We start from the raw sequence: 23,913 nt of genomic DNA on the forward strand, positions 1-23,913 counted from the left end.
TGATAAACTGCTGTGCAAAAAGGAAAATGAGAAATACTTAGAAGTGCATGGGAGAGGGGGCAGAAGGAATTTCAGCATAACCAGAGAAAAGCCTGTAGTGCCATGCTTGAGAGAGGGACCTTTCAGGTACAGTAGAGGCTGAAACAGCAGGAATTGTGAACAGAAATTTCTGGGGTTTGAGCCTTGCTCTGTTCAGCGGTGCAGGACTTTATAAATTCTTGTATTCAAAGATATTAGATCAAGTAAATACCTGAATATCTTGCCAATTTGTGTAAATAATAAGTTGATCTCCTGAAATTGGTCAAAAGGGATAAAATATGATCCTGTGTTATACATATGGCAAACCTGTACCTAGCATTCATTGAAAACCTGTAAATATTATCCATTTTCCATTAAATCATAATCTTTGAAAAGTTACAGATAATGGAAATACTTGCATAGTGTTTCTTCTATTAACATAGGAAAAGAAGGGCTCAGTTACTTAAGACAGCTCTGCTTGGCTACACAGTCTCTTTTTCCCCCTTTTCTAACACAGTTTACAGATGTGTCTAGTGCTCTGTATTAATTTCTATGTTTCAGTCTATTAAAACAACTTTAACATTTTAATATTCTTCCAATATTGGCTGACGTTATGAGAAGAGCAAGATCTGCAGTCTGTACAAATTGAGAAGTGCTCCTGTTCTGAGTTTTTTCAGCATATTTTAAAGGTGATGCCCTCCAGAGTACTGAAGATTTAATTGTGCCTTGGTTACAAGCATGTTTAAGGCTTAGACAAAAGAGCCTGTCATTGCTGTAGCTGTCAAGGTGCCAACATCTTCAAGATAAAAGCATTCCTTTTTTTTTTTCTTGTCGCCTAATAAGCAGGACTGGATCCAATGCATGCTGGCCATTGCATGTCACTGCTGCGGGCTGGATTTAAAATGTTGTTTAGTCATCATGGTGCTCTGTAAATATGAATGTCAGCAAAACTGAAGTGTGCAGGGTTTATCTGAACACTTCAGGAATCTATGGTTAATAGAAGAAGATAATGAAGAATTGTAGAGTGAAGATAATTTTCTTGACAGATTTCTAACATTTACCTTTCTAACCTCCCCACTTGTTGGGATGCTTGAATTTTTAACTGGTGTTTATTCTAGGAGAATAATGCATTTTAAATAGCTTTGCTCTTTTGAAACAAGAACGAGATTGTTGAATATCATTGTCACTGGCTATTATAATAACTAACACTGGAAAACTATGAGGAATGTTTTAAGATGCCAAGTAAGAAGTAGTACTCAAATTAAAAAGAGACTTAAAACTTTTTAAATTTGTTGGTCTGATTTGGAAGCAGCCCTATGAGAATGCAATACAGTCATTTTCTAGTGTGTTCTGTTCATTAAAATTCAGGAGGCATTTTCCTGTTCCCTGGCTTAACTGAAGTTTTTGCTGTGCTTTTGTTCCGTATCTGAATAGAAGTTGTTGGGAGCCAAAGTGTAAGGGAGAACTTTTCAAAGACGGCATGACTCACTGAGCGGTGAATATCCCAAAGTGCACAGGCAGCTGTGTGCACAGGGCTGTTCTAAACTGACAGTTAACTTTCCTGTTGAAGGTAAGCATGAAGGTTTTTAACTGTTGAAAAATCTGCAGTAACTTAATTCTAATATAAGGTACTCCTCGAGGTATTTGAACAGACTGGCAAGCAGTGAGGTGAACAAAAAAGGACTAAGTGAACAAGAGAAATGGTTGTTTCTGGGTAAATCAGTTCGCTGTAGTTGAGTTATTTTGTGTATATGAAGCCTCTCATTGTGGATACCTGATAAAAAATGTTAAAAACTAATGAAACTTAATTTCTAAACATGTTTAAAAATCTTTTCTATCCTAGAGTTCAAAAAAAAAAAAAAAAAGAAAAAAGAAAGCTTTGGTTATAGAGTTACCCCCAAACGAAACACTCCAAAAATGGTTTTTAGATCTTGAAATAAAACAACAATCTTTCATTTTGTTGGTATTTATACTGTATTACTGTGGATTGTGGCTATAGGATGTAATTTACGTATTGTATGCAAGTTGTTAGAATGCTTACATATTTTGAAATATAAATACAGCTCATTACTGCATATTGCTTTCATGTATTTTACCTTAAATAGGCAAGAACCTAGTGGAGGGCTGATCTGAATATGTGAAGGAACTAAGTGATACTTTTGGTCTTTCTTCATTATATTGCATTTCCATTATTATTCTTTCATTGCCTTTGTGAAGTGTTATGACCAGGGAAGAAGGTTACAGAGAAGAATTTAGCTATGACAGGATGCCAACTTTGGAGCGGGGAAAACAAGAGAATGGAAATTATATACCAGATATCAAATCCAGTGACCTCCAGCTATCAAAGAGGCTGCATCCTTGCTTTAGTTACAGAAGGTGGATCTTTTCTTTACTGATGGGAGTAAGTACTTTAAATGATATGAAATTTAAAAGTGTAGGTGAGGTCTCAGTGCCCAGTAATCTGTTCAGTTTCACATCATTTGGGGACTCAGAATTTCATCACAAATATTTGTACAGAAAGGGATGTATTTAGCAAATTTAGAACGTAATACTTAAATTGATGGTATTCTTTGCATAATTCTACACTAATCAAAGATGCCATATGAAGGCTGATTTTTGTCTTTAATACTAACCATATAGCATAAACAGACAGTAAGAGTGGTAGTGGCAAATATCAACCCATATGTATGTATAAGCAGTGCCTTTTGGTAGAGGATGTAAAGTATTCTGATCATATGCATGCTTTTAACATATTTTTAACTGTAAAAAGTACTTACCATTATAGCATTTTGGCATTAAATACATATGTGGTACTTAATTGCCACATTCATCTTTCATGGTTCAATAGTCATGTGGTTACTTGGTAGAATCTTCATGTAGTGAGGTGTATACTTGTGTTTCTTAGATGAACATCACAGTGATTTGAATTTTTGTGTAACTACTAGAACCACAGGACACTGATCTGGCATGTACATCATATGCTGCTATTATGTTCTGAGCCATGTTAATTAAAGGTCATTATAGCAATTAGCATTTGACCTTTTTCTATCAGCTTGTGTGTTTTGAAGAGCTAAAAATGTTTCACTGTAAATACAGTAAATACTTGCTTTTGAACAGTGAATAAAAGTATTGCCTTATTTTCATGGAAACAGCTGAACATTTTTTCCTTTCTGACTATCTGCAAAACTTGGATTTCATTTCATATGTACTGTTACATAAAAATCAAGCAAAAGAAGAGATGGCTTTCTTTGCATTAAATTTTCTCAAACTTAATTGTCTAAAAGGACAACTGCCTATAATTAGATTTTCCTTTTTACAGAGTCGTTGTGAATGCTCCGAGGTAGTAGTGTTTAATGATCATTTGCTGAAGTCATATCATCAAGAAGCATGAATTTTATGGATAAATGAAAATGCCTTTTTATTAATAAAGTAATCCAATAAATTCCAATTAGATTTTTCTCCCAAGTATTAGAGTGATTAATCTCAACTCTTCTGAAAGACAGTGTCCTCCAAGGAAAGTCCATATGCTGAGCAACATAAGGTGTAGTGAACAGAACTGTCTGGTTCAGTGAGCAGTTGCAAGCTGCAGGGTGACTTCACAGTGGCTGCTGGTATGAGCTGTTCTGGTGCAGGACCAATTGAATGTTTCAAGCACAATTTCAAGTTGTGTTCTATAAATACTGTTCTTCTGTCTGCCAGAATTCTGTGTGTGTGTGTGCTTATACACACACACACACTATCCTTATTTTCTGTCATTATTTGACAAGGACTTTTGAAAGACACCCATAATTTTGTAAGATGAAAAAAACAGCCAAATAAAAACAAAGAGCCATTCTGTATTTCATCTTCTCCAGCCCCTTCAAAGAAATGCTTGCTCAGAGTAACAACAAGCAAAAAGAAAAAATGTTAGTAGTAGAACACACTAATCATTTATTGCTGAAAGCGTAACTGATAACTATGAAACAAATTGAATAGTTAGCAAGGAAACACGAGGAGTTGAACACAAGGCTGGGCCACTGGACCAAAGCAGGAGGAGAGTTTGGAGAGAGGCAGGGATACAGGTGGAAGAATCTTCATCAAGGTATCGGAACATTGTTTTTGTTCCTGTGTTCCTGTTGGTAACTGCCCAGCTGCCCATCCGCATAATGCACGTTGGTGGAGCCAAGCAGAGGATGCAAAGTGGAGGCTTAGCTGAGGTTTCTGAAACATATTTACCACTGAACACTGCAGTTACCTTTTGAGCATTTTATTAGGTGTTTGCCAGGTCAGGGCACAATGCTTGGTTCAAACATGATTATATTGTTCAGTGTTAAGTCTCGATAACCAGCAGAACATAATCTTCACAACTTGGCATGTTTTGATATTTTTCTTCAAAATTTTTCACACAAAGACTATATTATTAAATGTTCATCAGTAGCTTAATTTGAAAGGAATTACTGGTTTCCATCTGAATAGTTGCTTTTTTAAAGAATAACTTTATTCATATTAATTTATCTTATTTGTTGCTTTGCAGACTTGCCTCCTTATTACCTCGGGATTTTCATTATATCTGGGAAATATTTTTCCATCTGAAATGGATTATTTACGTTGTGCAGCAGGTTCAGTAAGCATTCTTAATTATTTGCTGTTGCTGTTTGACAGCAAAATCAGTAGTAAATAATTTTTGTCTTTTTATGCTGTCTTTACTACTAACTTTCTTAGTGGAAGATTTAATCCTTTTTAACGGTTCATTAAACGGGTTTTCATTCCATGGTTAAGGGAATAACAGTTGTCATAAAGACAGCTGGTTTGTGCCACCATTTTTGTCAGCCAGCTCACCACTGGCATGCAGTAGTTACCTGCATGAACAGTTTTTTCTGTGCTTGACTTTAAGAAAATTTGCCTTGTTACTTATTTGGGGAATTTCCTGGCTAAATGCTATCAGAATGCATTTCAGGTTGTATTTCAAAGTATTACTTTTTAGATTTATTTTGCCATAATATCTGAGTACTGAAGCAGATTAAATTTCTCTTAAATATTATTCTAGTAGTAGAAAATGTGTTAAAGATGTCTGACACTTTCCAAAGTCCAGTATTTTTTACTGTATTTTTAGGGACTTGTATTTTTTTTACTATATTACAAATGCTTAATCTACACTTTAGATCTGTGTGCATAAGATGGGTCTGATTTACTTGCTTTCTTCATGACAGAATTCTGTTCTGTCGTTGTTATTTTCGCAGCTTGGCTTATAGATTTGTTTTAAGTTAGGTGCAAGACTAATGCTTTACTTTAAACAAAAAAGTCCCAGGTGTTGCTCTGTGAATGAGTTGTTGCGTATGTTTCTGCTAGAGGTGTTAGAATTAAGTTGAAGCAGTTTTTGAAGTTAGTATCTTCACTAATGTGATATTATCTGCAACATTAGTGTTGGTTACTGACATGTCTCCTTTTCTGCCCCAAATCTTGTCTCTTTGTATTTCTTGAGACTTTCCAGAGATCTGGTAGATGCAGAAGGTGATCATATTGGGTTTGAAAGGCTTGCTGTGGGTAAAGGTGTGTACATTAGGGTGTCTGTATGTGAGCAAGCTGTTACAGCTCGTATTACAGATCAAGGAGTCTGTATAGTTGGAAGAGCCTGGGAAGCTCTATGGCCAACTGATCACCAAGTGTCTGGTTTGGCATGAGCTGAATTGATCTCTAGACTTTTTTGACCATTTTTAATTGTAGGATTCAGTTGCCTGAACACAGTCATGTGGTGTTGCAGAGACTCCAGGGAACCTGTTAAATGCAGGTCACTTAGGTGTTAAGGATGTGCTGCCAGGGATTTTAAATGTTGATATCAATCTAGTTACAGTGGTCCCATTGTTAAGGCATCAGTGCTTAGATGTGTGAAAAAGATAATTAGTGAGGAAATGAAGCATTTGTTACATGATTCATTATTTAGCATGGAAACATTTAATAATTTTTGTTGAATATATTTTTGTTTCTCTCATTAGTGTGCTGTGAGGCAGAGTTGGATCTGTAATGGTACCATATCTGTTGTGGTGGGGAACAGCTAAAGGATAGAGAAATAGCTTTGTGAAACTTTTCACTTATGCATGATTTTTTCCATTTAGCTCTGCCTTTAAATAAGCACAGCTCCTAGTGAACGTAGTGGGGATCCCAGACACAATTCTTAAAGTCTGATTTGAGTCAACAGATTAGTTTTCACAAAGTTCTTCAGAACTGTGTTGTGACTGGCCAAATTTTAGCTTACACAACCATGACTTGTCCATTTAAAAGAATGTAGAGGCCCAGTTTAGGAGTAACAGTGTTTTTCTGCTCAAGGATCACAGGCCTTCTAGAGTTAATATAAACTAACAAGAGCCATGAAATGCCTCATAAATGACTTTGTTTCTTTACTTATCACATTGTACTGGTTAGTTAGTCAAAACTGAGGGATATGGAAGGCACATTTAAACCTCTTCTAATCTTGTAATTAATCAGCTGAGACAAGAGTGACAGACTTTCCCCAGGGTTTCTAGTCTTCTGTTTGTCCAAGTTAACTGGAATATGAATTCAAGACCAAATAAAATACATGTACAGAAATATATATAAAATTCTATGTGCAGAATATCCCACTAGTCTTCTCTTTTAATTTTCCCAGTGTATTCCTTCAGCAGTTGTGAGCTTTGCTATAGCAAGGAATAAAATTAATGTGGTAAGTATAAGATTTTTACTGGCTTTTTTATAAATATATATATATATATCAATTATATATATATATATATATATGAATTTCCACCCCACCCTGCACTGTGGTTAAGATAAGAGAAAAACCCATTCTGAAACTGTTTTTCAGATACCAGATTTTCAAATTCTGTTTGTCTCTACATTTGCTGTTACAACAACATGTTTAATTTGGTTTGGATGCAAACTTGTCCTCAATCCATCAGCTATAAATGTAAGTTACTAAAATAGTTACTAATTAATGCTACATTTATCTTTGTTAAAAGAAAAGAAAGGGGGATGAGGTGGGTGGAGGTCACGTGTAATTACATGGTTGTCAATACCCTCGTATTTGTATTTAGTTTGTGAGGAGAGGTCAGTAACTTTATTTTTCTGAGTAAGAAAAGACTGGAAAATTTACATTGGAGATAAAAACTCATGTGGCTAAAAGATACATGGTACAGCTAACTTTGAGGAGATTAATATGGAAATTACTTGCTTCTTGTATTCAAAGTTCAAAATTATGAATTAGATCTTCAAATGTGATCTGGTTTGATCAACTGACTGTTTATTTTTCTGTTGACTGTAGCAATTTTTTTTTTTTTTTTTGAAAAAGCAGGGTCAGAAGAGAAAACTGAAAATGAATTATCAGCTCATCTGTAGATTAGCAAATTTTTAGGGTTGAATTGTACTGAAATGAGAAGGTGTCCCAAACAGTGTTACTTCTAGGTCATTTAATCATCAAGTTAAGTATAATCCTTTCCTGAGTCTTCTTTAATGGATAGTTGTCGAGGTTTTTATTGTGGCTTGACAATAAAACCGTGGCAGATATATTGTTAACGCCCTCTCCCCCCCTTCCCTTTTTAGCCCCTCTCTCTCCCCCCTTCCCACTAAGGACAGGTGATTGGCAGGGAAAGAAGGACAGAGAGAAGAGAGTTGGAAAAATTAAAAATGTTTTACTAATGCTACTGATAAAATAGAGGAAAACAATACAAAATGTACAAAACCAATCTTGAGAGTCCTGGCATCTGCTCCGGCAGATTGTAGGGCCTTCACCCGAAGTCATGGACTGGACTCTGCAGCCAACTGGAACTGGATTCAGTCTGTCACTAGGCCTCAGTTTGCAGGGACGACTAGCAAGGTCCTCTCCTAATGTCGGCCATAAGGAAAAAGGAACGAGATCCTTGTGATCTCCCACTTTTATATGAAGTATTCAAGTGAATGGGATGTTATACTCTGTTGGTCTGTTTCTGGTCACCTGTTTCTCGTTGCCCCTCTCACGAGATGTACATCCATCCTTATCAGTCCAGTGACCTTGCATACCATTGCACATAGCAATGTCTACCAAAACATTTATCTGTTTTTTTCAGGAAAATGCAGCTAATATGAAGGCTTTAGCTGACAGGTAAAAAAAATGAGAAACTTGTTTTTAACAAGAACAGAACAATAGTTTTGCTTGTGAGACCACCAGGAAGGAAACTTTCAATGGACATTTTTCTTATACATCACCAAAGGGAATGCAGCAGTTATGTAATTTGAAGCACACGTATTTCATGCTGGGAAAAGTTCACTGGGTTTGAGTCACAACCTTTTAACATCTGTCTTTGGTAGTCTCAGCCAACCAGTAGAACTGTAGGGTGGTTTTATGTTTTTTTGCTACGGTAAAATGTTTTGAAACCTTGACACTACAGAATATGACATGGATGAGTAAATAACATAGTCATAGGTATTTTTGTTACCATTGATGAATATTTGTAATAGACTATCACTCAATACAACTACGTCATACATTTCCTATGAAGGTTAATGACTACTCTCGTGCTGTTGTTGAGTTCTTCTCCTGCTATCGTATCAGCTGTTTTCATACTAAGAGCTCAGCAGCAATAATGGCTCCTTATAGAGAAGATCTGAATTAGTAACAAAAGACTTTTCTAATAGAAAAACAGTGCAGAAGCTAGAGTTTGTTTTGGAGTTATCTGTGCTATTTTCGTAATATCTGGAGCTCCAGATTTCACAGATGTTGAACTTTTAAATTAATTGTGTTTACTTCCCCTTAGGAAGTGCAGTATATTAGGCCAGCACTTGCAAACCTGCTTTCTGAATTCAGTAACTAAGTCTAACTTAACATTTCTGTGCAGCTGGCCCAATTTTCAGAGAGATGCAGTACCACAGTAAGAACGGTGGAGATTTAGCACTCTGGACAGTCAAATTCAAGCAATAGTGGCTTTAGATGTGGGCAGTTTTGTGTTTGGTGGGACTTCATGCCTCCCTGGTTTCTGTGTGTATCTCAGGACAGTTTACCCCAGTCAGTTCTCACAGCCTTTGTGAGGTATTTGCTAGTGTAGCAGTTTCCTCATGTGTTTGCCCCCTTCAGTGTCTTAGGTTATTGGGGCTGAATTAATTATATACCATGTATGCCTTTTCCCTTCCTTTCTTGGTAGTGAGTTTGAATATTAGAAACCAGTCCAAGCATTTTGAGAGAAAACAGCAGAGAAGTCTGACTGGAGACTACCCGTCACTTTACATTCCCTTCCCCTGGTAGACAGGATCACAGCGCTGTTGGGACACTGGAAGGCTATGTCTACCCAGGAAAGCTGCACCTAGGAGACTCATTTTGCCACTGCAATTAAGTAATCATTTTGTCATGAGTCTCAGTGTGACAAAATTAATTTTGCTTATGCTCTTGAGAAGCTTTGAGCTGGCCCTGTGTGTAAGTGCTTAACTTTAGTTGCATACTTTAGAAGTGAGTAGTTTTTAGATCGCACAAAAATTTGTATTTTCTGTTATTAAATATTAACAGCTTTTGTATTTTTAAGCCAGATCAAACCATTTGGAAAAAAAAAAAATTATATTGGACTAGAAAAGAATAAGTGACAAACATTAGCTTTGTAACAAGGCAAATTTGCCCTTTGCCAAATGTTAGTTATCCACAATAATATCCACAAGACATCCTTGGTTGTGTGGTTTTAATTATTTTCACTTGTCTGTTGCATGTCCATATGGTGTCGTTGATCACGGAATAAAGATAAGTCAGGATAACTGTGTGTGCAAAGTTGGCTCTGAAGCTGTTTTGAGTTTCTGTCTCAGGAGTTATTCATGGTGCTGACTTGCTCTCCTTTTTGAAGGGCACTGTTTCAGTGAGACAGTCTCGCTGTTTGGCAGCTTACTGCCAGCTGTTTTCCATTATCCATGTGGTACAAAGAAAATGTAGAATACCATCTCTTTAACTGTTCTTTCATCATCATATTTATTTTCCTGCCTCATGGGAAACTGCACAAGAAAAGAATACTTGGTCTGATGCAAAATCACTGCCAGAAGTTTAAAAGCAATAAGACTTGTAAGAAGGATAAGTTTATCCAGTTAAGACAGTTCATATTTAACCACCCTCCCACCCCCACCTTATAAAGGACATGGGTAATTCTTCATTAGTCTTACTCATGTTGCTGGTTAACTCTGCAAAATTACTTTAGATAGATAAATGGAATGCAAGATACAAGCCGTGTCCTAGACTGTGATTATGTGACACCACTGCAGTAGTGTGCATGTCTGTAGTTGGTGTACTGTCAGCATGAAGGATGCGATGTGTAAGCGATGCATACTGCCACTGCTGCCACTTTGTTCCTTCCCAGCTCTCAGAGTAAGAAGCCTGATAAACAAAACGGGAACCTTGTGCTTGTGGGCCACTGAAACTGAAAGGGTGCAGATCTTGAACAGGATTCAAATTATCGCCAAATTGAGTACATACATTTATTGTCTCCATGTGAGTTTAGTGTCTGTACCTCTGTTATAGTTGAGATGATCCAGTCACTGGGATGCTGCACTACAATCTTGTTTGCCTCAGGCAGGATTCCATGGCCTGAACGTAGACATCTCCTATTTTAAATGTTCTGTGAGGTATTCTGCCTGATTGCTGTGTCTACTCTGGATGGGTGAAAGTCTCCTGTTGGTCCTGTGTCATACACCCCATTTGTGCAGGCGCACTCAGCATGGTTGGGTAGTTTAAATGGCACTGGCAGCCAGTATGATTGAACCCTGCCTCTAGCAAGTGGCTGGTTCTGTAGCTTTTGGGGTTCCCTCTCTTCTGTATAGATGAGGTCTCTGCTGACAGTAGTGGAAGCTTCAACAACAAAGGTGTACACAGATACTAGAGTGTATGTGCTTGAATTCGTTGCCTAACCATAAGTGTGCATCTCCATGAGGTGTGTGCTGGCTTGTCTTGCCTTGCTCCAGCTGCTCATCCAAGAAGTCATCAACCTCCTTTAGGTTCTCTGTCATTATTTGTCAGACCTGTGCAGATATATGGAAACTGTAGGATATCTGTAGGATATCTTAAATCATGCTAAAAGTATGCATTCAAGCAACTATATTGATCTTTAAATTATTTAATCTTGAAATTAATTAAATCCTTTCATACAGCTTCAGTGAACCATGTTTTTAATAGCCGGTGCAGGTTCAGGGCAAATTGGATTGAGGTTGTGCTACTCTACTAATTTCTGCCTAGTTGCACTTGCATGTTCCTTAGTTATGGAAGAAAATTAGGGACACAGTTTACTTGGTTCTCTGCATTGGGTGATAGATTTTATGTACAGTGGTAGTTGTAGAGAGCATTTTCTTTAGGGCCTAAAAATCTAACATGGAATTTCCCATTGTTACAGGTGGTATAAAAAGGTACTTACTTGTAGCTTTAGCTGTATTTCTGTTTCAAAAATAACAAAGCTACCCAAACTCTAAAACTGGAAATGAGATATTTTTATTTTGGTCTAGCAGTGTTGAACTAATTTTATGAGTGGAAGGCTCTCTCTGGTGTTCCACATGTGTCATATAAAAAATACTGAAAATATTAATATTAAAATAAAATCAAATTTATTTACTGTTACTTTTTCAATTTATCTTATTTACTTCTTGTAAGCGACACTAAATCAGCTAATCCATCAGTGTAGTTACAGTGCTTCTGATCACAAACTTTTCTGTCTACTTGGCACTGCACTGTGTAGTGTGGCCTTGGCAGCCCATATGAGTACCAGCGCTATGTGTCAAAACACATCACCTGGACAAGCTCGAAAATTGGGCCCATGTGAACCTCATGAGGTTCAGCACGGCCAAGTGCAAGGTCCTGCACATGGGTTGGGGCAGCCCCCAGTATCAATACAGGCTGAGGGAGTTGTAAACGGCCCTGTAGAGAAGGACTTGTGGGTAGTGCTGTACAAAAGATTGGACATGAGGCGGCAACCTGCGCTCACAGCCCAGAAGGCCAGTCGTATCTTGGGCTGCATCAAAAGGAGTGTGGCTAGGGAGGTGATTCTGCTCTTCTACTCTACTCTGGTGCGACCCCACCTGGAGTCCTGTGTCCAGCTCTGGGGCCCTCAGTATGGGAAAGACATGGACCTGTTGGAGAGGGTCCAGAGGGGGCCACCAAAGTGATCAGAGGGTTGGAACAGCTCTCCTGTGAGGACAGGCTGGATATTTGGGGTTGTTCAGCCTGGAGAAGAGAAGGGTCCAGGGAGACCTTATTGCAGTCTATAAGAAAGAAGGGGACAGACTTTTTAGCAGGGCCTGTTACAACAGGACAAGGGTTAATGGTTTTAAACTAGAAGAGGGGAGATTCAGGCTAGACATGAAGCAGAAATAAGGCTGGAATAAATTGTTCTGCAGGCCACATGTTTGACACCTCTTCTTTTGGCAAATAATGTCTTTATTCTTCATGCTAGCACTTTCCCTGGAAGCTTACTACTATGATGTTTATTGCTGTCTGTGGCTCTAGTACAACTGTTGTGTACTGCAAGGCACATAGTTCTGACTGTGATTTCCTGGTGAGGACGAGTTTCTCTACCCAAAAATGCCTCTCAAATCCACCACTTACGATCTTTTTCAAAAAATGTGTGCTGTAAGATACGTGGAAGAGAAAAACTGAGACTTTATTATCTACAAAGCAGGTCTGACATGAAGGAACAATATAATTCTGTTCTAAGTCATTGAACAATGGTTTGCTATAATTGTATAGGTTCTGAATGGAGTCAGTTCTCCTTAAACTTCTGGAACTTGGCCCAATGACATGACCTAACCACCAGATATTTTCTTGGGCTGCCAGTGGAAGAACATGGTGCTTTTGAAGACAAGAGAGGGACATCCACTCTGCCTAACTTGTGTGCCTCTAGAAAATGGTGCAGCCTATGTAGACTAGTTGTCTATGACTTTTCATGAGCTAATAAAGAACCGAAGAGAAATGTTAAGTATTACATTCACTTATTTGTCTCTTGAAGATGAGCAATGGCAGGACGAATGGCAGAATCCACGGTATTGCGCAGTAATGTAGTCTGTTATACCTGCAAGAGCTGTGAAACCACAAAAAATATTCATCAATGCTCTGCTGGCACTTGGTAGAGCAGAGAGCTTGCATTCTTGGCCCAGTTCTTTGGAGTGTGTTTTCATTCAGCATTAGATATTGCATCACACCGTTTGGATTGCAGCGTAGGGTTTGGGAGCCTGTGACCCTCCTTCCCCCCACAGCAGATTGCCTTAGCCCCTGGGCTGGTCACACTTGCTCTTGTTTGTCCTCGTTCTGTTTCTGTGAATCTTCCATGATTTGCTGCAGTGTTCTGGTTTCACATGGGAGGTCCTGCAAAATGCAGATGTACCCAGCAATCACCCTTCATCGTTAACTGCTCTTCTGGAGGACAGAGATAAAATCTTCACACAGAATATTCCCATAAATGAAAAAAAAATGTTTCATTCTTAGGTTAGGCATTCTGTGTATTATGTAGGCAGCTAACTGTTGTCCTAGAAATTAATCAAGAAACAAGAAAATTATTAACAAAGTATCTAATTAAGAGATAGGTCTAAATGTCACAGAAAATAGACAGACTGGTGAATCCTGCTAGATCCCTCCCTTCCTTTATTTTTAGTATGAAAGATGTAACTCATTTATGTCTGGGATTTTACTGACAGATAAATTTCAACTTGATTCTCCTTATTCTGCTGGAAATCTTCATGGCAACCACTGTGATAATTTCAGCCAGGTCTACTGAAGACTGCTGTACAGGAAAGAAAGTAGGTACCTTTAAGGATTTAAAATGTCTCTTTTTTGTGTTAAAATATCAGATTTTTTCCAGTATTATGTACATTGACAAGTTACTGGCATCTCCAGTGTATAATTTCATATTACATGGTAACACTGGATTTGAACAATAAATAAAAGTATCATAGTAAGCAGTAGTAGCCTTTTCTGTCTTTAAGAGTATAGTGGGTGCTCTCCAAAATGACCTGTTCAATTGTACAGGGCAGGGTTACTTGAATATCTTATGAACAGGCACGGCAAATGTATGAAACATTAAAATATTATGACTTTGTCTGTATGCGAGCCATGCCTTTTGAAGCCTGAGGGGGAGAAAATGTTTGTCATGTATGCCAGTTTGGTGGTACCTGGGCAATGAATGCTGGCCTCAGGATTTGGAACTATAGATAAAATTTTATTTAGTTACAAATGCACACCGAAACCCCACCCTCATTTTTCTACAACAGTACTTCTTTCAGTTAATAATGAAGCAGATGTGCTGTGTCATTCTGTGTTACAGTGGAAGTATTGCTTGCCAGATAAAGTCATGTAGTGTACTATCCTCCTTCAGTTACTCTTTAGCCGCATCAGTAAAATCTGAAGGCTCAGGAAGAAAGTATGGGTTTTGAAGGTGGAAAAGGGAGACAAGATGACACTATTTCATTGTTCAGCTGTGATTGTATAACAGCTAATCTGGGACTGCCCCATTTGTTATTAATGTGATTGATGTGGTCTGACACTGGCAAACACCATGGTGTTTCACTGTCAGTGATGATGGGCCAACCAGACATTGCGTGCCACTGTTAGGATCTGTAGCAGTCTGTATGGGATATTAGAAATAAATGTGTTGCTTTGTGTATGTTTTTGATCATAATTTTTTTATTCCCCTCTAGAATACAGCATATGACAGTACCATCATTTTGAGCAATGTCAGCTTTCCTACTCGAATTCTGAAGTCGTATTCAGTAAGAAAAGCGTTGTTTTCTTTTATTAAATCAATTTGTTCTTTCATCTTTCTAAGAGTTAAGCTTCTTTAAAGCCAGGAAGAGATCAGCATAGCTGAAAAAATAAGGACAGAAGCGAGATATATCTTAAAATGTTTCCTTTTAGAATATTGCAAGATAAATGAGAACTGCCATGTATAATAGGAGGGAGACTACTTAATGAGTTAAGGATAAATAGTGTAAACCGAACTGTTGTTCAGTGGAGCTAATAAATGAGAGCATAAATATGTATAATGAAGCTGATCTTGTTTTTGCTTAAACCAGCTGGAGTTTTGCCAGATTTTAGATCTGAAAAACACTGGCTTCATGCATAGCTAATAGTGTAAATGCCTTTCTTTTTTTCGTTCATTGAGTTCCTTTCTATATGCAAATAGGAAATTTGGTGTTCAGATACACTGCTAATAATTTGTGTGCTCTTCTTTTTTTTTTAGGTAGTTGAGGTGATTATTGGAATTTCGTCAGTATTTGGTGGAATAATTGCTTTGAATATGGATGTTCTAGTCTCAGGTCCATATCTTTCAGTAACATTCTTTTGGATCTTAGTTGCTGTAAGTAGTGCAAAGTTAAAGTATTATTTTAAAACAATGTCTTTGATTTTTTAATTTTTTTTTTTCATTTTCCCTGGAATATTTGTTTGGCCCTAATACTAATTGGCAATTGCTTCAATATACTTAATGTGTTTATGCAATGTGCTTATTCTATTTTGATTTACAATACTTTAGTTCTGATACATTACTTTAGTTCTGACACATTTTCAGTTCTCAGTTCAGTAAAATGAAAATGAGTAACTAAACACGGGTATTAGACATGAAGTGTTCTGTCGAAGAAGTCCTAGGTTTTAGACTATTTCAGGCTGCAAAATAAAAAGTTGAGTTCAGTTTCAGTGTGGTAGTATCCTTAGAACATCACCTTTAGCCTGTCAGCCTTAACTGTGGTTGGTAACCCTTGTCACTAATAAGAGCCGGTACCTTGGAGCGGTGGATTCATAAACCATGCTGTGCTAAGCTGCTTGCCATGGATTGAACCAGTTGAGAAAGAAGACAATGAACATTAGATTTACATATGGCTCCTATGTCTGGAAAATCTCTCAACATGAAGTGGAAAAAGTTCCTAAACAAGTTTTTCAGCACTGAGAATTCACAAAGTTCAATAGGGTTCATTAGGTTTTTATGTAGAAGTGTCAAGTTTTAAGGATAATCGTATTTCAGTATATGTAGGCTTAATACGTTATACTTATTAAATGCAAATTAAATGGAGATTAGTTTTATCTTCATTTGACTGATTCCTAATACTGTCATAATAAATCTATGCAGTTTTACCTTTTCAGGAAATTTAGGATGTGATCTGTTACTAGTGAGAATCCCTGTAACTCAGTTATAATTTGGTTAGTTTTGAAGTAGGTAAATATTTATTTTGTTACGATTTTTTTGTTTAGTGCTTTCCAAGTGCCATTGCAAGTCACGTAGCTGCTGAATATCCAAGTAAATGTCTGGTAAGTGTGTAAAGTTCTTGGATTTTGTCATTAGAGAGGAATAATGCTAAGGAAGCCTGCCCATGGTAGTGGGCACTACTGTATTTGCTCACTTGTTTTTAGTTACTTCTACAGAATGTGACAGAAACGTGTAACACGTGTAAGCTGATGTTCCTGAAATGATATCCAGTAGTTCCTTTGGAGACTTAATTGCACCAATTAAAAATAATTCAAAGGATTATTTCTTTTTGTACTGGTTCCTTGGGAATGGATTACTATAGGAAAACGACATACCTTGTATGGGGTGGCCAGAACTGCTTTCATGCTCCTGAGCTGAGGTCCTTCTTGGTCCTTTCATTATGAGCTGTGGTTTCTGACAGAAGCAAATTAGGTGTGTGCGCTGTACTGGACCTAGAGCTTATTTTAAACAAATTCCTCATCTGCATGACTAGAAACAAAGGACTAATATTCAGTAGAGTGCATTTACTCCTTGACTGTCCTAGGTGTGTAGTTAAACCTCCTTAAAACATCTGTTCTAAGTTATAGTTGTGCAACCACATGTAAGTCAGTAATGACACATGACCACAACTGAAGTCAGAATTTGATCCTGTATGATGATATTTGAATGAAAACTTAGCTGCTGTTGTATTGAAATAAATTTACATCAAAGCACTCCAATTTATTTCCATAGTTATTTTAAGTCTGCAATATCTGCTGTTGATTCTCATTGTTTCATACAAACTGAAGAATAAATGATACTTCTAAACTGGTTCTCTAAATTGAGTATTGGTTTCTGTATCTGCATATGAAAGGCGCTTTTAAAACTAAACAAAAACCCCATAATCCATATTGAATGGAAAAATAGTTACAACACTAGGCTAGGATACTTGATTTATTCCAAGTTTGCCTCTGTATCTCCATGCAATGTGGGTGGCTCTTTATTTGTCTAATGTAATCTTACACAATTTTACACACTTTTGTTATGCTTACCTCAAGCAAGCTCACAAATCAAAGGGTTAACTTGTTTTTCTTCTTATTTAACATGTATTATCTGATTTTTTAGGTTGAGGTCCTGATTGCCATTAGCAGTGTTACCTCTCCTTTGTTGTTCACGGCTTCTGCCTACTTATCCTTCAGTATCATGCAAGTTGTTGACATCTTTAAAACTTATCCACCTGCTGTTAAAGTATGTATTTTTATGCAACTGAAAAATTAACATTACCTATTACAGTAGCAACACAAGAATGAATTAGGAAGTATAAGAAGACAAATTGCTCTATTATAAAGATGGAATAAAATGTTATTGAAATTATCCAAAACCTCTTATTTGACTAATGATATAATTTTTAGTATGTTAGAACAGTTGCCACACTGGAATTATAGTTTAAAAACCATGGGATATTATTCTAAAGAATCAGTAAAAATAATATGTACTATGCCAGGCTCCTTGGGGTTTTGATGAATTTGGCATATATAAATCAGAGATTCTAGGTGTACTTGAAGAATACATTTTCCTGTTTCTTAGGATGTCTACCAACAAATGGCATATTTGGATTGTAAGCTTACTCTTGAATTCATTTGATTGGGTCAGAGAAGAAAAAAAGTTTGCAAATCTTAAGGTATTTCAGTATGAAGTGTTGCCAGTGCATTGCTGAAGAGCTTTCTAGGGCTTTACTTTCAAAGTGTGTAGCAATCCATGATAATGTTCAAAGAACCGTTTATGGGCATTAAAACAGTTTGAATAAGAGTATTGGCTCTTATACACCCTAATCCTTAAGTAGTCTTGTAATTTTAGAAGAAGAGAAGGAAAATATTTATCAAAATGAGATCTTAGGGACTGGAAAACCAGCTTTTAAGTACGTGATGCTGTTCTGATACTGGAGGAGCATAGTGTGTTGTTAGACAAGTGGCCAAGGCTTACATGCTCTCTTAAAGCAGCTTCTCCTGTTGCACATGTTGGAGAAAGAAGACTGGACTCTCTAGACAGTTGGTGTGACCCTATAGAGCATTTCTTACATTCTTATCCTATTTTGTGTCTGGATGCAGCACGAGAGGGCTACTCTGCGAAGCAGGGTAAACAATGGAACGGAAGGTGACAGCAAGGTGGCAGACAAGGGCTGAGACCTCATTGGCAAGGGGTGTAGTCCTGCAGTATCCACAAAGAGAAAAACAAGGCAGGTCTGACTGTGGTAACCAGGTTCAGCCAATAGTTCAGTGATGGCCGGACAAGTCCGTAGTGGTGAGGCAGATCCAGGATGAGCCAGGAATTCAAGTCAGCAGGGCAAGGTCAGAGCCAGCAAGGCACGGGGCCAGACCCAGGCATGGCTGCGACTTCACTCAGGTCAGGACCAGCAGTGAGGTTCTATAGTTTAGAGGGTGGTTTCCTCAATTCTGTTCTATTTCTAGAGGAAAACATCATTTGGCAAATGAACGTTTTGTAAAAAATTATTGATCTATTCTACTTTGAACAAACTCAGACACTCAAATTTTGATTGAAACTTCATGCTGAAATAAACTGTAAATTATAATTGAGTTAAAAATTAAAAATCTAGATACAAATCTCAAGGGATGGGAATGTCAGAAAATATTTTATTTGGTAGTTAACAACATATTTAATGTCTCTATTTTCAGCAATCTTATGATGTACTCCTGTTGCTTCTGATGTTGATGCTGCTAATTCAGGCATGCCTTACTCTTGGAACTGTAATACAGTGTGTAAATTACAAGACAAAAATGAAGCTACATGATTTGTCATGGACAGCATCACAGGTTAAAAAACAGGAATACAGAACACCAGAGGTATGTATTTATGCCCATTATAAAAGCTAAAAATCTGTATTTAAAAATATAATTTTTATGATGTTTCACATTGCGTAATCTAGATCAGAATTAAAAGCTGCTCTGTAAAACTGTAAATATGTTAATGCACTGGTGAATTTTGTAATAAATAGAAAACATTTTGCTGGTTAAATGATAATTGTGGTATGACAAACTCATTATCTGTAAATCTGTGACGAGTCCTGCTAAGAGAAAAACATTTGAAAAGTTAAAGCCTCATTTTGTTCTTACTTCTAGTGTGGGCTCCCAATTACATACGAGTTTTATCGTTGTAGTAAGATACAATGGTAGTCCTACACCAAATGATGCACATCCATAATTGCTATTTATGAGTCAGAATGAAGTTATAGGAAAGAGGATGGGCCTTGCATGACCGTATTCTGATGATGAGGTAGCCGAGGAATGGATTTATCCCTTTCAATGTGAGCAGAAGTTTTAGGCTGTGCAATGAGAGTACTTGTTACAGTTGTACCTTTCCAAAGCCTGCTATGGGGCAGAGAATTTACTAAGCGGAGTTAGTTCTCTTAAGTCCCCTAAACTGTGAATTGAAAGAGTGAAGAACCTGGAGTGCAGGAGCAGCAAAGGGCAGGCTGAGCGAGTGGCTGCCTGTGCTGGACAGTACGAAGTCGTGTGCAGAGAAGAGTGCCTGGAATCCCTGATCTCTCCATGTCCTAACTAGTGCTACTTCAGAGACTGGAGGAACCAAGCTTTCTTCAGCCTGTGAAGGTTGAAACGACAACCACCTCCTAGCAGAGCAGTGTAGCCCTTCGGCCTTCCTCCCCTTTGCTGTACAGAGCCAAGCGCTGTGCCCTTAAAGATGGGGAGAGAAGAACTCATGTTAGCTGGGTGGTTACTGTGTGGCCCAGCACAGAGAGTCCAGGGTTCAGTCTCTGCCGTGGAAGGAGCATCTGCATTGAAACAGCACTGGGTAGAAAGCATTGGGAGCAGGGTCTGACATTCAGTCAAGTCATTATATAGCTGGTAATAGAAAGTGGAAGCTGTGGGTTTGTGTCCCCTCAGGATGCTGAGGACATTCAGTGTATGTGGCTTATTTTCTGGATCTGTGTCCTGACAGTTATGTTCTGTGTAAAAGATGAAGCACAGCAGCACTTCTGCTGCTGCAAGTCACATTTTGGAGCATATGTCATGGCATGTCTAAACAGATCTCTTCTGGGGATTATTAGATTTATGTAAGTATGCCTAGTTTGTGAGTCACTGGGAAATTAGGTGTGAGTTAAATGCTAAAAGGAACACTTTGTCCAGAAAAACAATACCTTTTTGCTTACTTTTTAGTATTTTAAACACAGGAATAATGTTACAGGTAAAGTTGTAGGTCCGCTTGGCTTCTCAGAAGTCCGTGTTTCTATGCAAGACCTTAGTTGGCTTGCATGTATGTAGATAAAACTTGCTTCACTTGCTTTGTAGGGGCCTACTTCTGGCTTTGGGTTTAGAGATTTAGATGCTAGGGCCTTCAGTCACATTTTGGCAAAAATCTTTAAAAAATGTCCTAAGTGACATGTCTGAAATAGAAATTTGGCCATGTTTCTTTGGCCTAATGTCTCAAGTATTTTACAGTTTACACTATTATATTTTATATCATAGATGTGTACAACATGCAAACTATGCAATTTACAATGTATAGAATATTTTAATAGCTCAGACTGTAGCTAGTCATCTTTATATTCTCCTAGCTTCTCTCAGATATTTATTTGCTTGAACTTCAGTTTTTAACTGAAGCATTGTTTGATGTTTCCGTTTGTCTGAAATTTGTTTACTTTTAGGTTTCCAATAATACCTTAAAGGATTTCGACAAAGAGAAAGCCTGGAAAGCAGTTGTGGTGCAGATGGCTCAGTAGTTTGGATTCTGCAAATACAGCCAGTACAGTACAATCCAACACAGTAAATCAACTGTTTGAATTAAGGCTTAAAAACTTTTCAGTTTATAAACAGCAAAATAGTCACAGCAGTAGGAGCCAAGGAATAACACAGTAAATAATGTGTCTTTCTAATAATTTTGAAATATATTGATAATATTTTTAACACGTCTGTCTTTTCTGTTGGTATCTGTATTCTAGTGTTGCTTTAGAAGATACCTTTAGGAGAACGGTATTGAGTCACATGGATTTATGCTGATGGCAAAGTAAAATATGACAATATGTAGTGGGCTTCATATATTTGCAAGAGATTGTTATAACTGCAGTTATGCAGTCAATGTAACTGATAAATGCTTTTGTAAAGTTATGAGTACAAGTCATAATTGATATTTTTGCTTATACTTCACTTTTGTAGGAGTTGTAAAGTTGTTTTGCATCTCATTGCTTTTATGTAAATAAAAGTCTTTATTATGTGGAAACTCAATAACGTGGATTGACATTCTGATTGCAGACGTGAAAGCAGAATATTCTTTCCCATTAAGCTTCCGTCTCTCGTTTGTTAGAGGGGGAAGGGGCTTTGTCTGAGTAGCCAGGCACAAAATCTACTAGTTGAAACAAAAAAATAACAAACTGAAGCAATCGGCCAAATAACAGGAGACAATACTGATATTAAAAGTTTTTTTTTTTTCACATGTTAAAATGTAATTTTAGGTATTTTACTTTTCGTTTATTTTCCTATCTTTAAAGCTGACAGAACCTAGTGCCCTTAAACAAGGGATATCCCCCATACAGATTGCCTTTTCCTCCTAGCTGAATTATGTGTCTGATCATGTAGATTTCAAACAGTATAAGAATTTTCATGTTAACAGGCTTTTTGGTGTAACCAGGAAGATTGCTGCTGACAAGCTGGTGGGTTTTTTATTGTTTTTCTTGTTTTGTTTTACTGTTGGTTTTTGAAAAGTTCTAGACTTTGAAGTTCTTTTTTAATCTGAAGTAACCCAACACATTTGTTTAGAGCATACGGCAAAGCTTGCCTCTTTGCTTTTGGGGAGGGGAAATAAAGAATTATAAAGTTATGTACAGTGTGGAAGCCTTCAGGTGTGCTATAAATGGCATGTTTTCTTTTGTTTTTGGGACAGATGACAATTCTTATGGCATTTTAATACATAGAGAATACTCTTTCAGGTTTTGATCAGTGCTTCTTAAGGTCATGTATACAGCAACCTCTCTGTTCACCTAAAAGAGTGTATTTTTTGGTCCAGTCTGCTACATCAGCATCCAGAGGGTGCAGCTGGTCTTTCCCTAAATATTGCCAAATCTCACGCCTCTGCTGGTGGTACTTGTGTGGACATTCAACAAGGCAGATAAATAGTACCATATCTGCTACAATCTCACCGTTTTTATGAATAGAAAACATTTTTGATTGTACACTGTTTTTGAAAGTCACAAAGAAATAGCAGCAGTTGTACCTAAAATAAACAAATAAGCATCCAAACAACTTTCTGCATCTCACATGTGGATTGAAACTGGTCGCAGTAAAGTGAAAAGAGGGAGTCCTGTGTAGAATAGTGAGATGTATCTTAAGGATTTGCTTTTTTTTTTATATGATAACACACTTGCCTTTGTTTAACTTCATCTGTATCTTCAGGAGATCATCTGCATCTTTTCTGCCAAATGATGACTTGCTTTGGTTATCCAGAAGGTTGGATATAAGCACATATTTTGTCTATTACTGACCATGGTTGGAAAAGAAATAAATGGGAAGTTGTGCATTCTGAAGGAATTTCCTTTCCACAAAGTGCTCATACTCAAGGTGCTGAGGGATTTTTACCTCATTTGGAGTCAAATGGTTTGAGGTGCTCTCCTCTAAACACTAAGAAACTTTTAAACAGCTACTGATTTTTGTTTTGCTGCCAGGAGTGGCTAGGAAGAATCTAAGGACAGGTTATAATAGGGGATATTTACCTTTCTTTTGGGCAGCTAAACTATTTTAAAAAGAAGTGAAGAAAATGGCAATCATCAAAAAGAGGAAAACTGAATAGGCTGAACGGGATGATTAAGTTTGAATTTGGATTGACTCTGAAGTAATGGTAGAGCTACATGATTGTATCTGGGGTTTTTCAGTCTTCTTAGATTAACAAGAGGAAGGAATAGATGGGAATTTAAAAAGTCTGACTTGAAAAGCCTTTCTCAAGCAGAGAAAGTTTCACTGTAAATCTCACTCTCTGATTAAATGCCTTTGTAATTCAAAGCAACACCCCCTGTGGCCCCTGCTACTGTTAGCCCTTCTTTGCCAAGTGTTTTTGTGTGTTGGTGTTTGAGGTGGAGTACATCTTGATTGCTTATAGCTTTAGTTAGGGTGTGCTGGTGGTCTGTTTCCACACCACAGCTGGGAGGCCTGTTCAAGGGACATAAATCATGTCCCTCTCTGAGGTCAGCTTGATGAGATAAAGTATATTTGCCATGTTGTAAGAGTTTCTGCTTGGAGCCAGTTGGAGAGTGCCCTTTCCTACCTTGCTGGGTTTCAGTAGAATCAATGCCATGGGCTACTGCTTAGTTTATAACATGGGTCCTAGCTCAAAAGAAAAAAACCCAACCAACCAAACATAAAAACAGCCCTAGGTAAAATAAACAAATAAATCTGGCTGAAGCATCTTCTGAAAAAGTAGAATTGTATGCACTTGGTGCATGGATCCTTCCTCAGCTACCAGTTTAGCTAGCTAAAGCTGGGAAAGCAGGGGGGAAAATTGCAGTTTTAAGAGCATTTTTTAATCCTCTCTCCTTCTGCAGGCAAATTTCTTGTAGCATCTCAGCAGGCACAAGAACACACAGTTGATTACTGGTATATTTTTGTATTGTTGTCGTTAGTAGTAATGTGCCTTCTAAGAACAGATGAGGAAAGCTGCAGTTAGGATCCAGTTAATGACATTTCACCATTGGTGCTTTTCTCTACTGTTTTTCTGTTAAGACAAA

At 37.5% G+C, this 23,913-nt stretch overlaps 1 protein-coding gene across 3 annotated transcripts; it reads left to right on the forward strand.

The window, feature by feature from the left end:
• The first annotated feature begins 1,435 nt into the window (after positions 1-1,435).
• Positions 1,436-21,424, forward strand: MLC1 (modulator of VRAC current 1). Of its 3 annotated transcripts, XM_065048934.1 has the most exons (12): positions 1,436-1,588; positions 2,236-2,419; positions 4,532-4,621; positions 6,641-6,694; positions 6,836-6,937; positions 13,648-13,749; positions 14,647-14,718; positions 15,189-15,305; positions 16,193-16,249; positions 17,292-17,414; positions 18,860-19,027; positions 20,848-21,424. In XM_065048934.1, exons 2-12 carry the CDS (start codon positions 2,240-2,242, stop codon positions 20,920-20,922), a joined length of 1,140 nt encoding a protein of 379 aa, XP_064905006.1. In that variant the 5' UTR covers positions 1,436-1,588; positions 2,236-2,239; the 3' UTR covers positions 20,923-21,424. The 3 variants fall into 3 exon arrangements, with proteins under 3 accessions (XP_064905006.1, XP_021154072.1, XP_064905007.1); XM_065048935.1 differs by lacking the exon at positions 2,236-2,419 and having other exon boundaries at positions 1,488-1,588; XM_021298397.2 differs by lacking the exons at positions 6,641-6,694; positions 6,836-6,937 and having other exon boundaries at positions 1,449-1,588.
• Positions 21,425-23,913: the final 2,489 nt, after the last annotated feature.

This window comes from Columba livia, chromosome 1, assembly GCF_036013475.1.
Source record: "Columba livia isolate bColLiv1 breed racing homer chromosome 1, bColLiv1.pat.W.v2, whole genome shotgun sequence".
NCBI lineage: Eukaryota > Metazoa > Chordata > Aves > Columbiformes > Columbidae > Columba > Columba livia.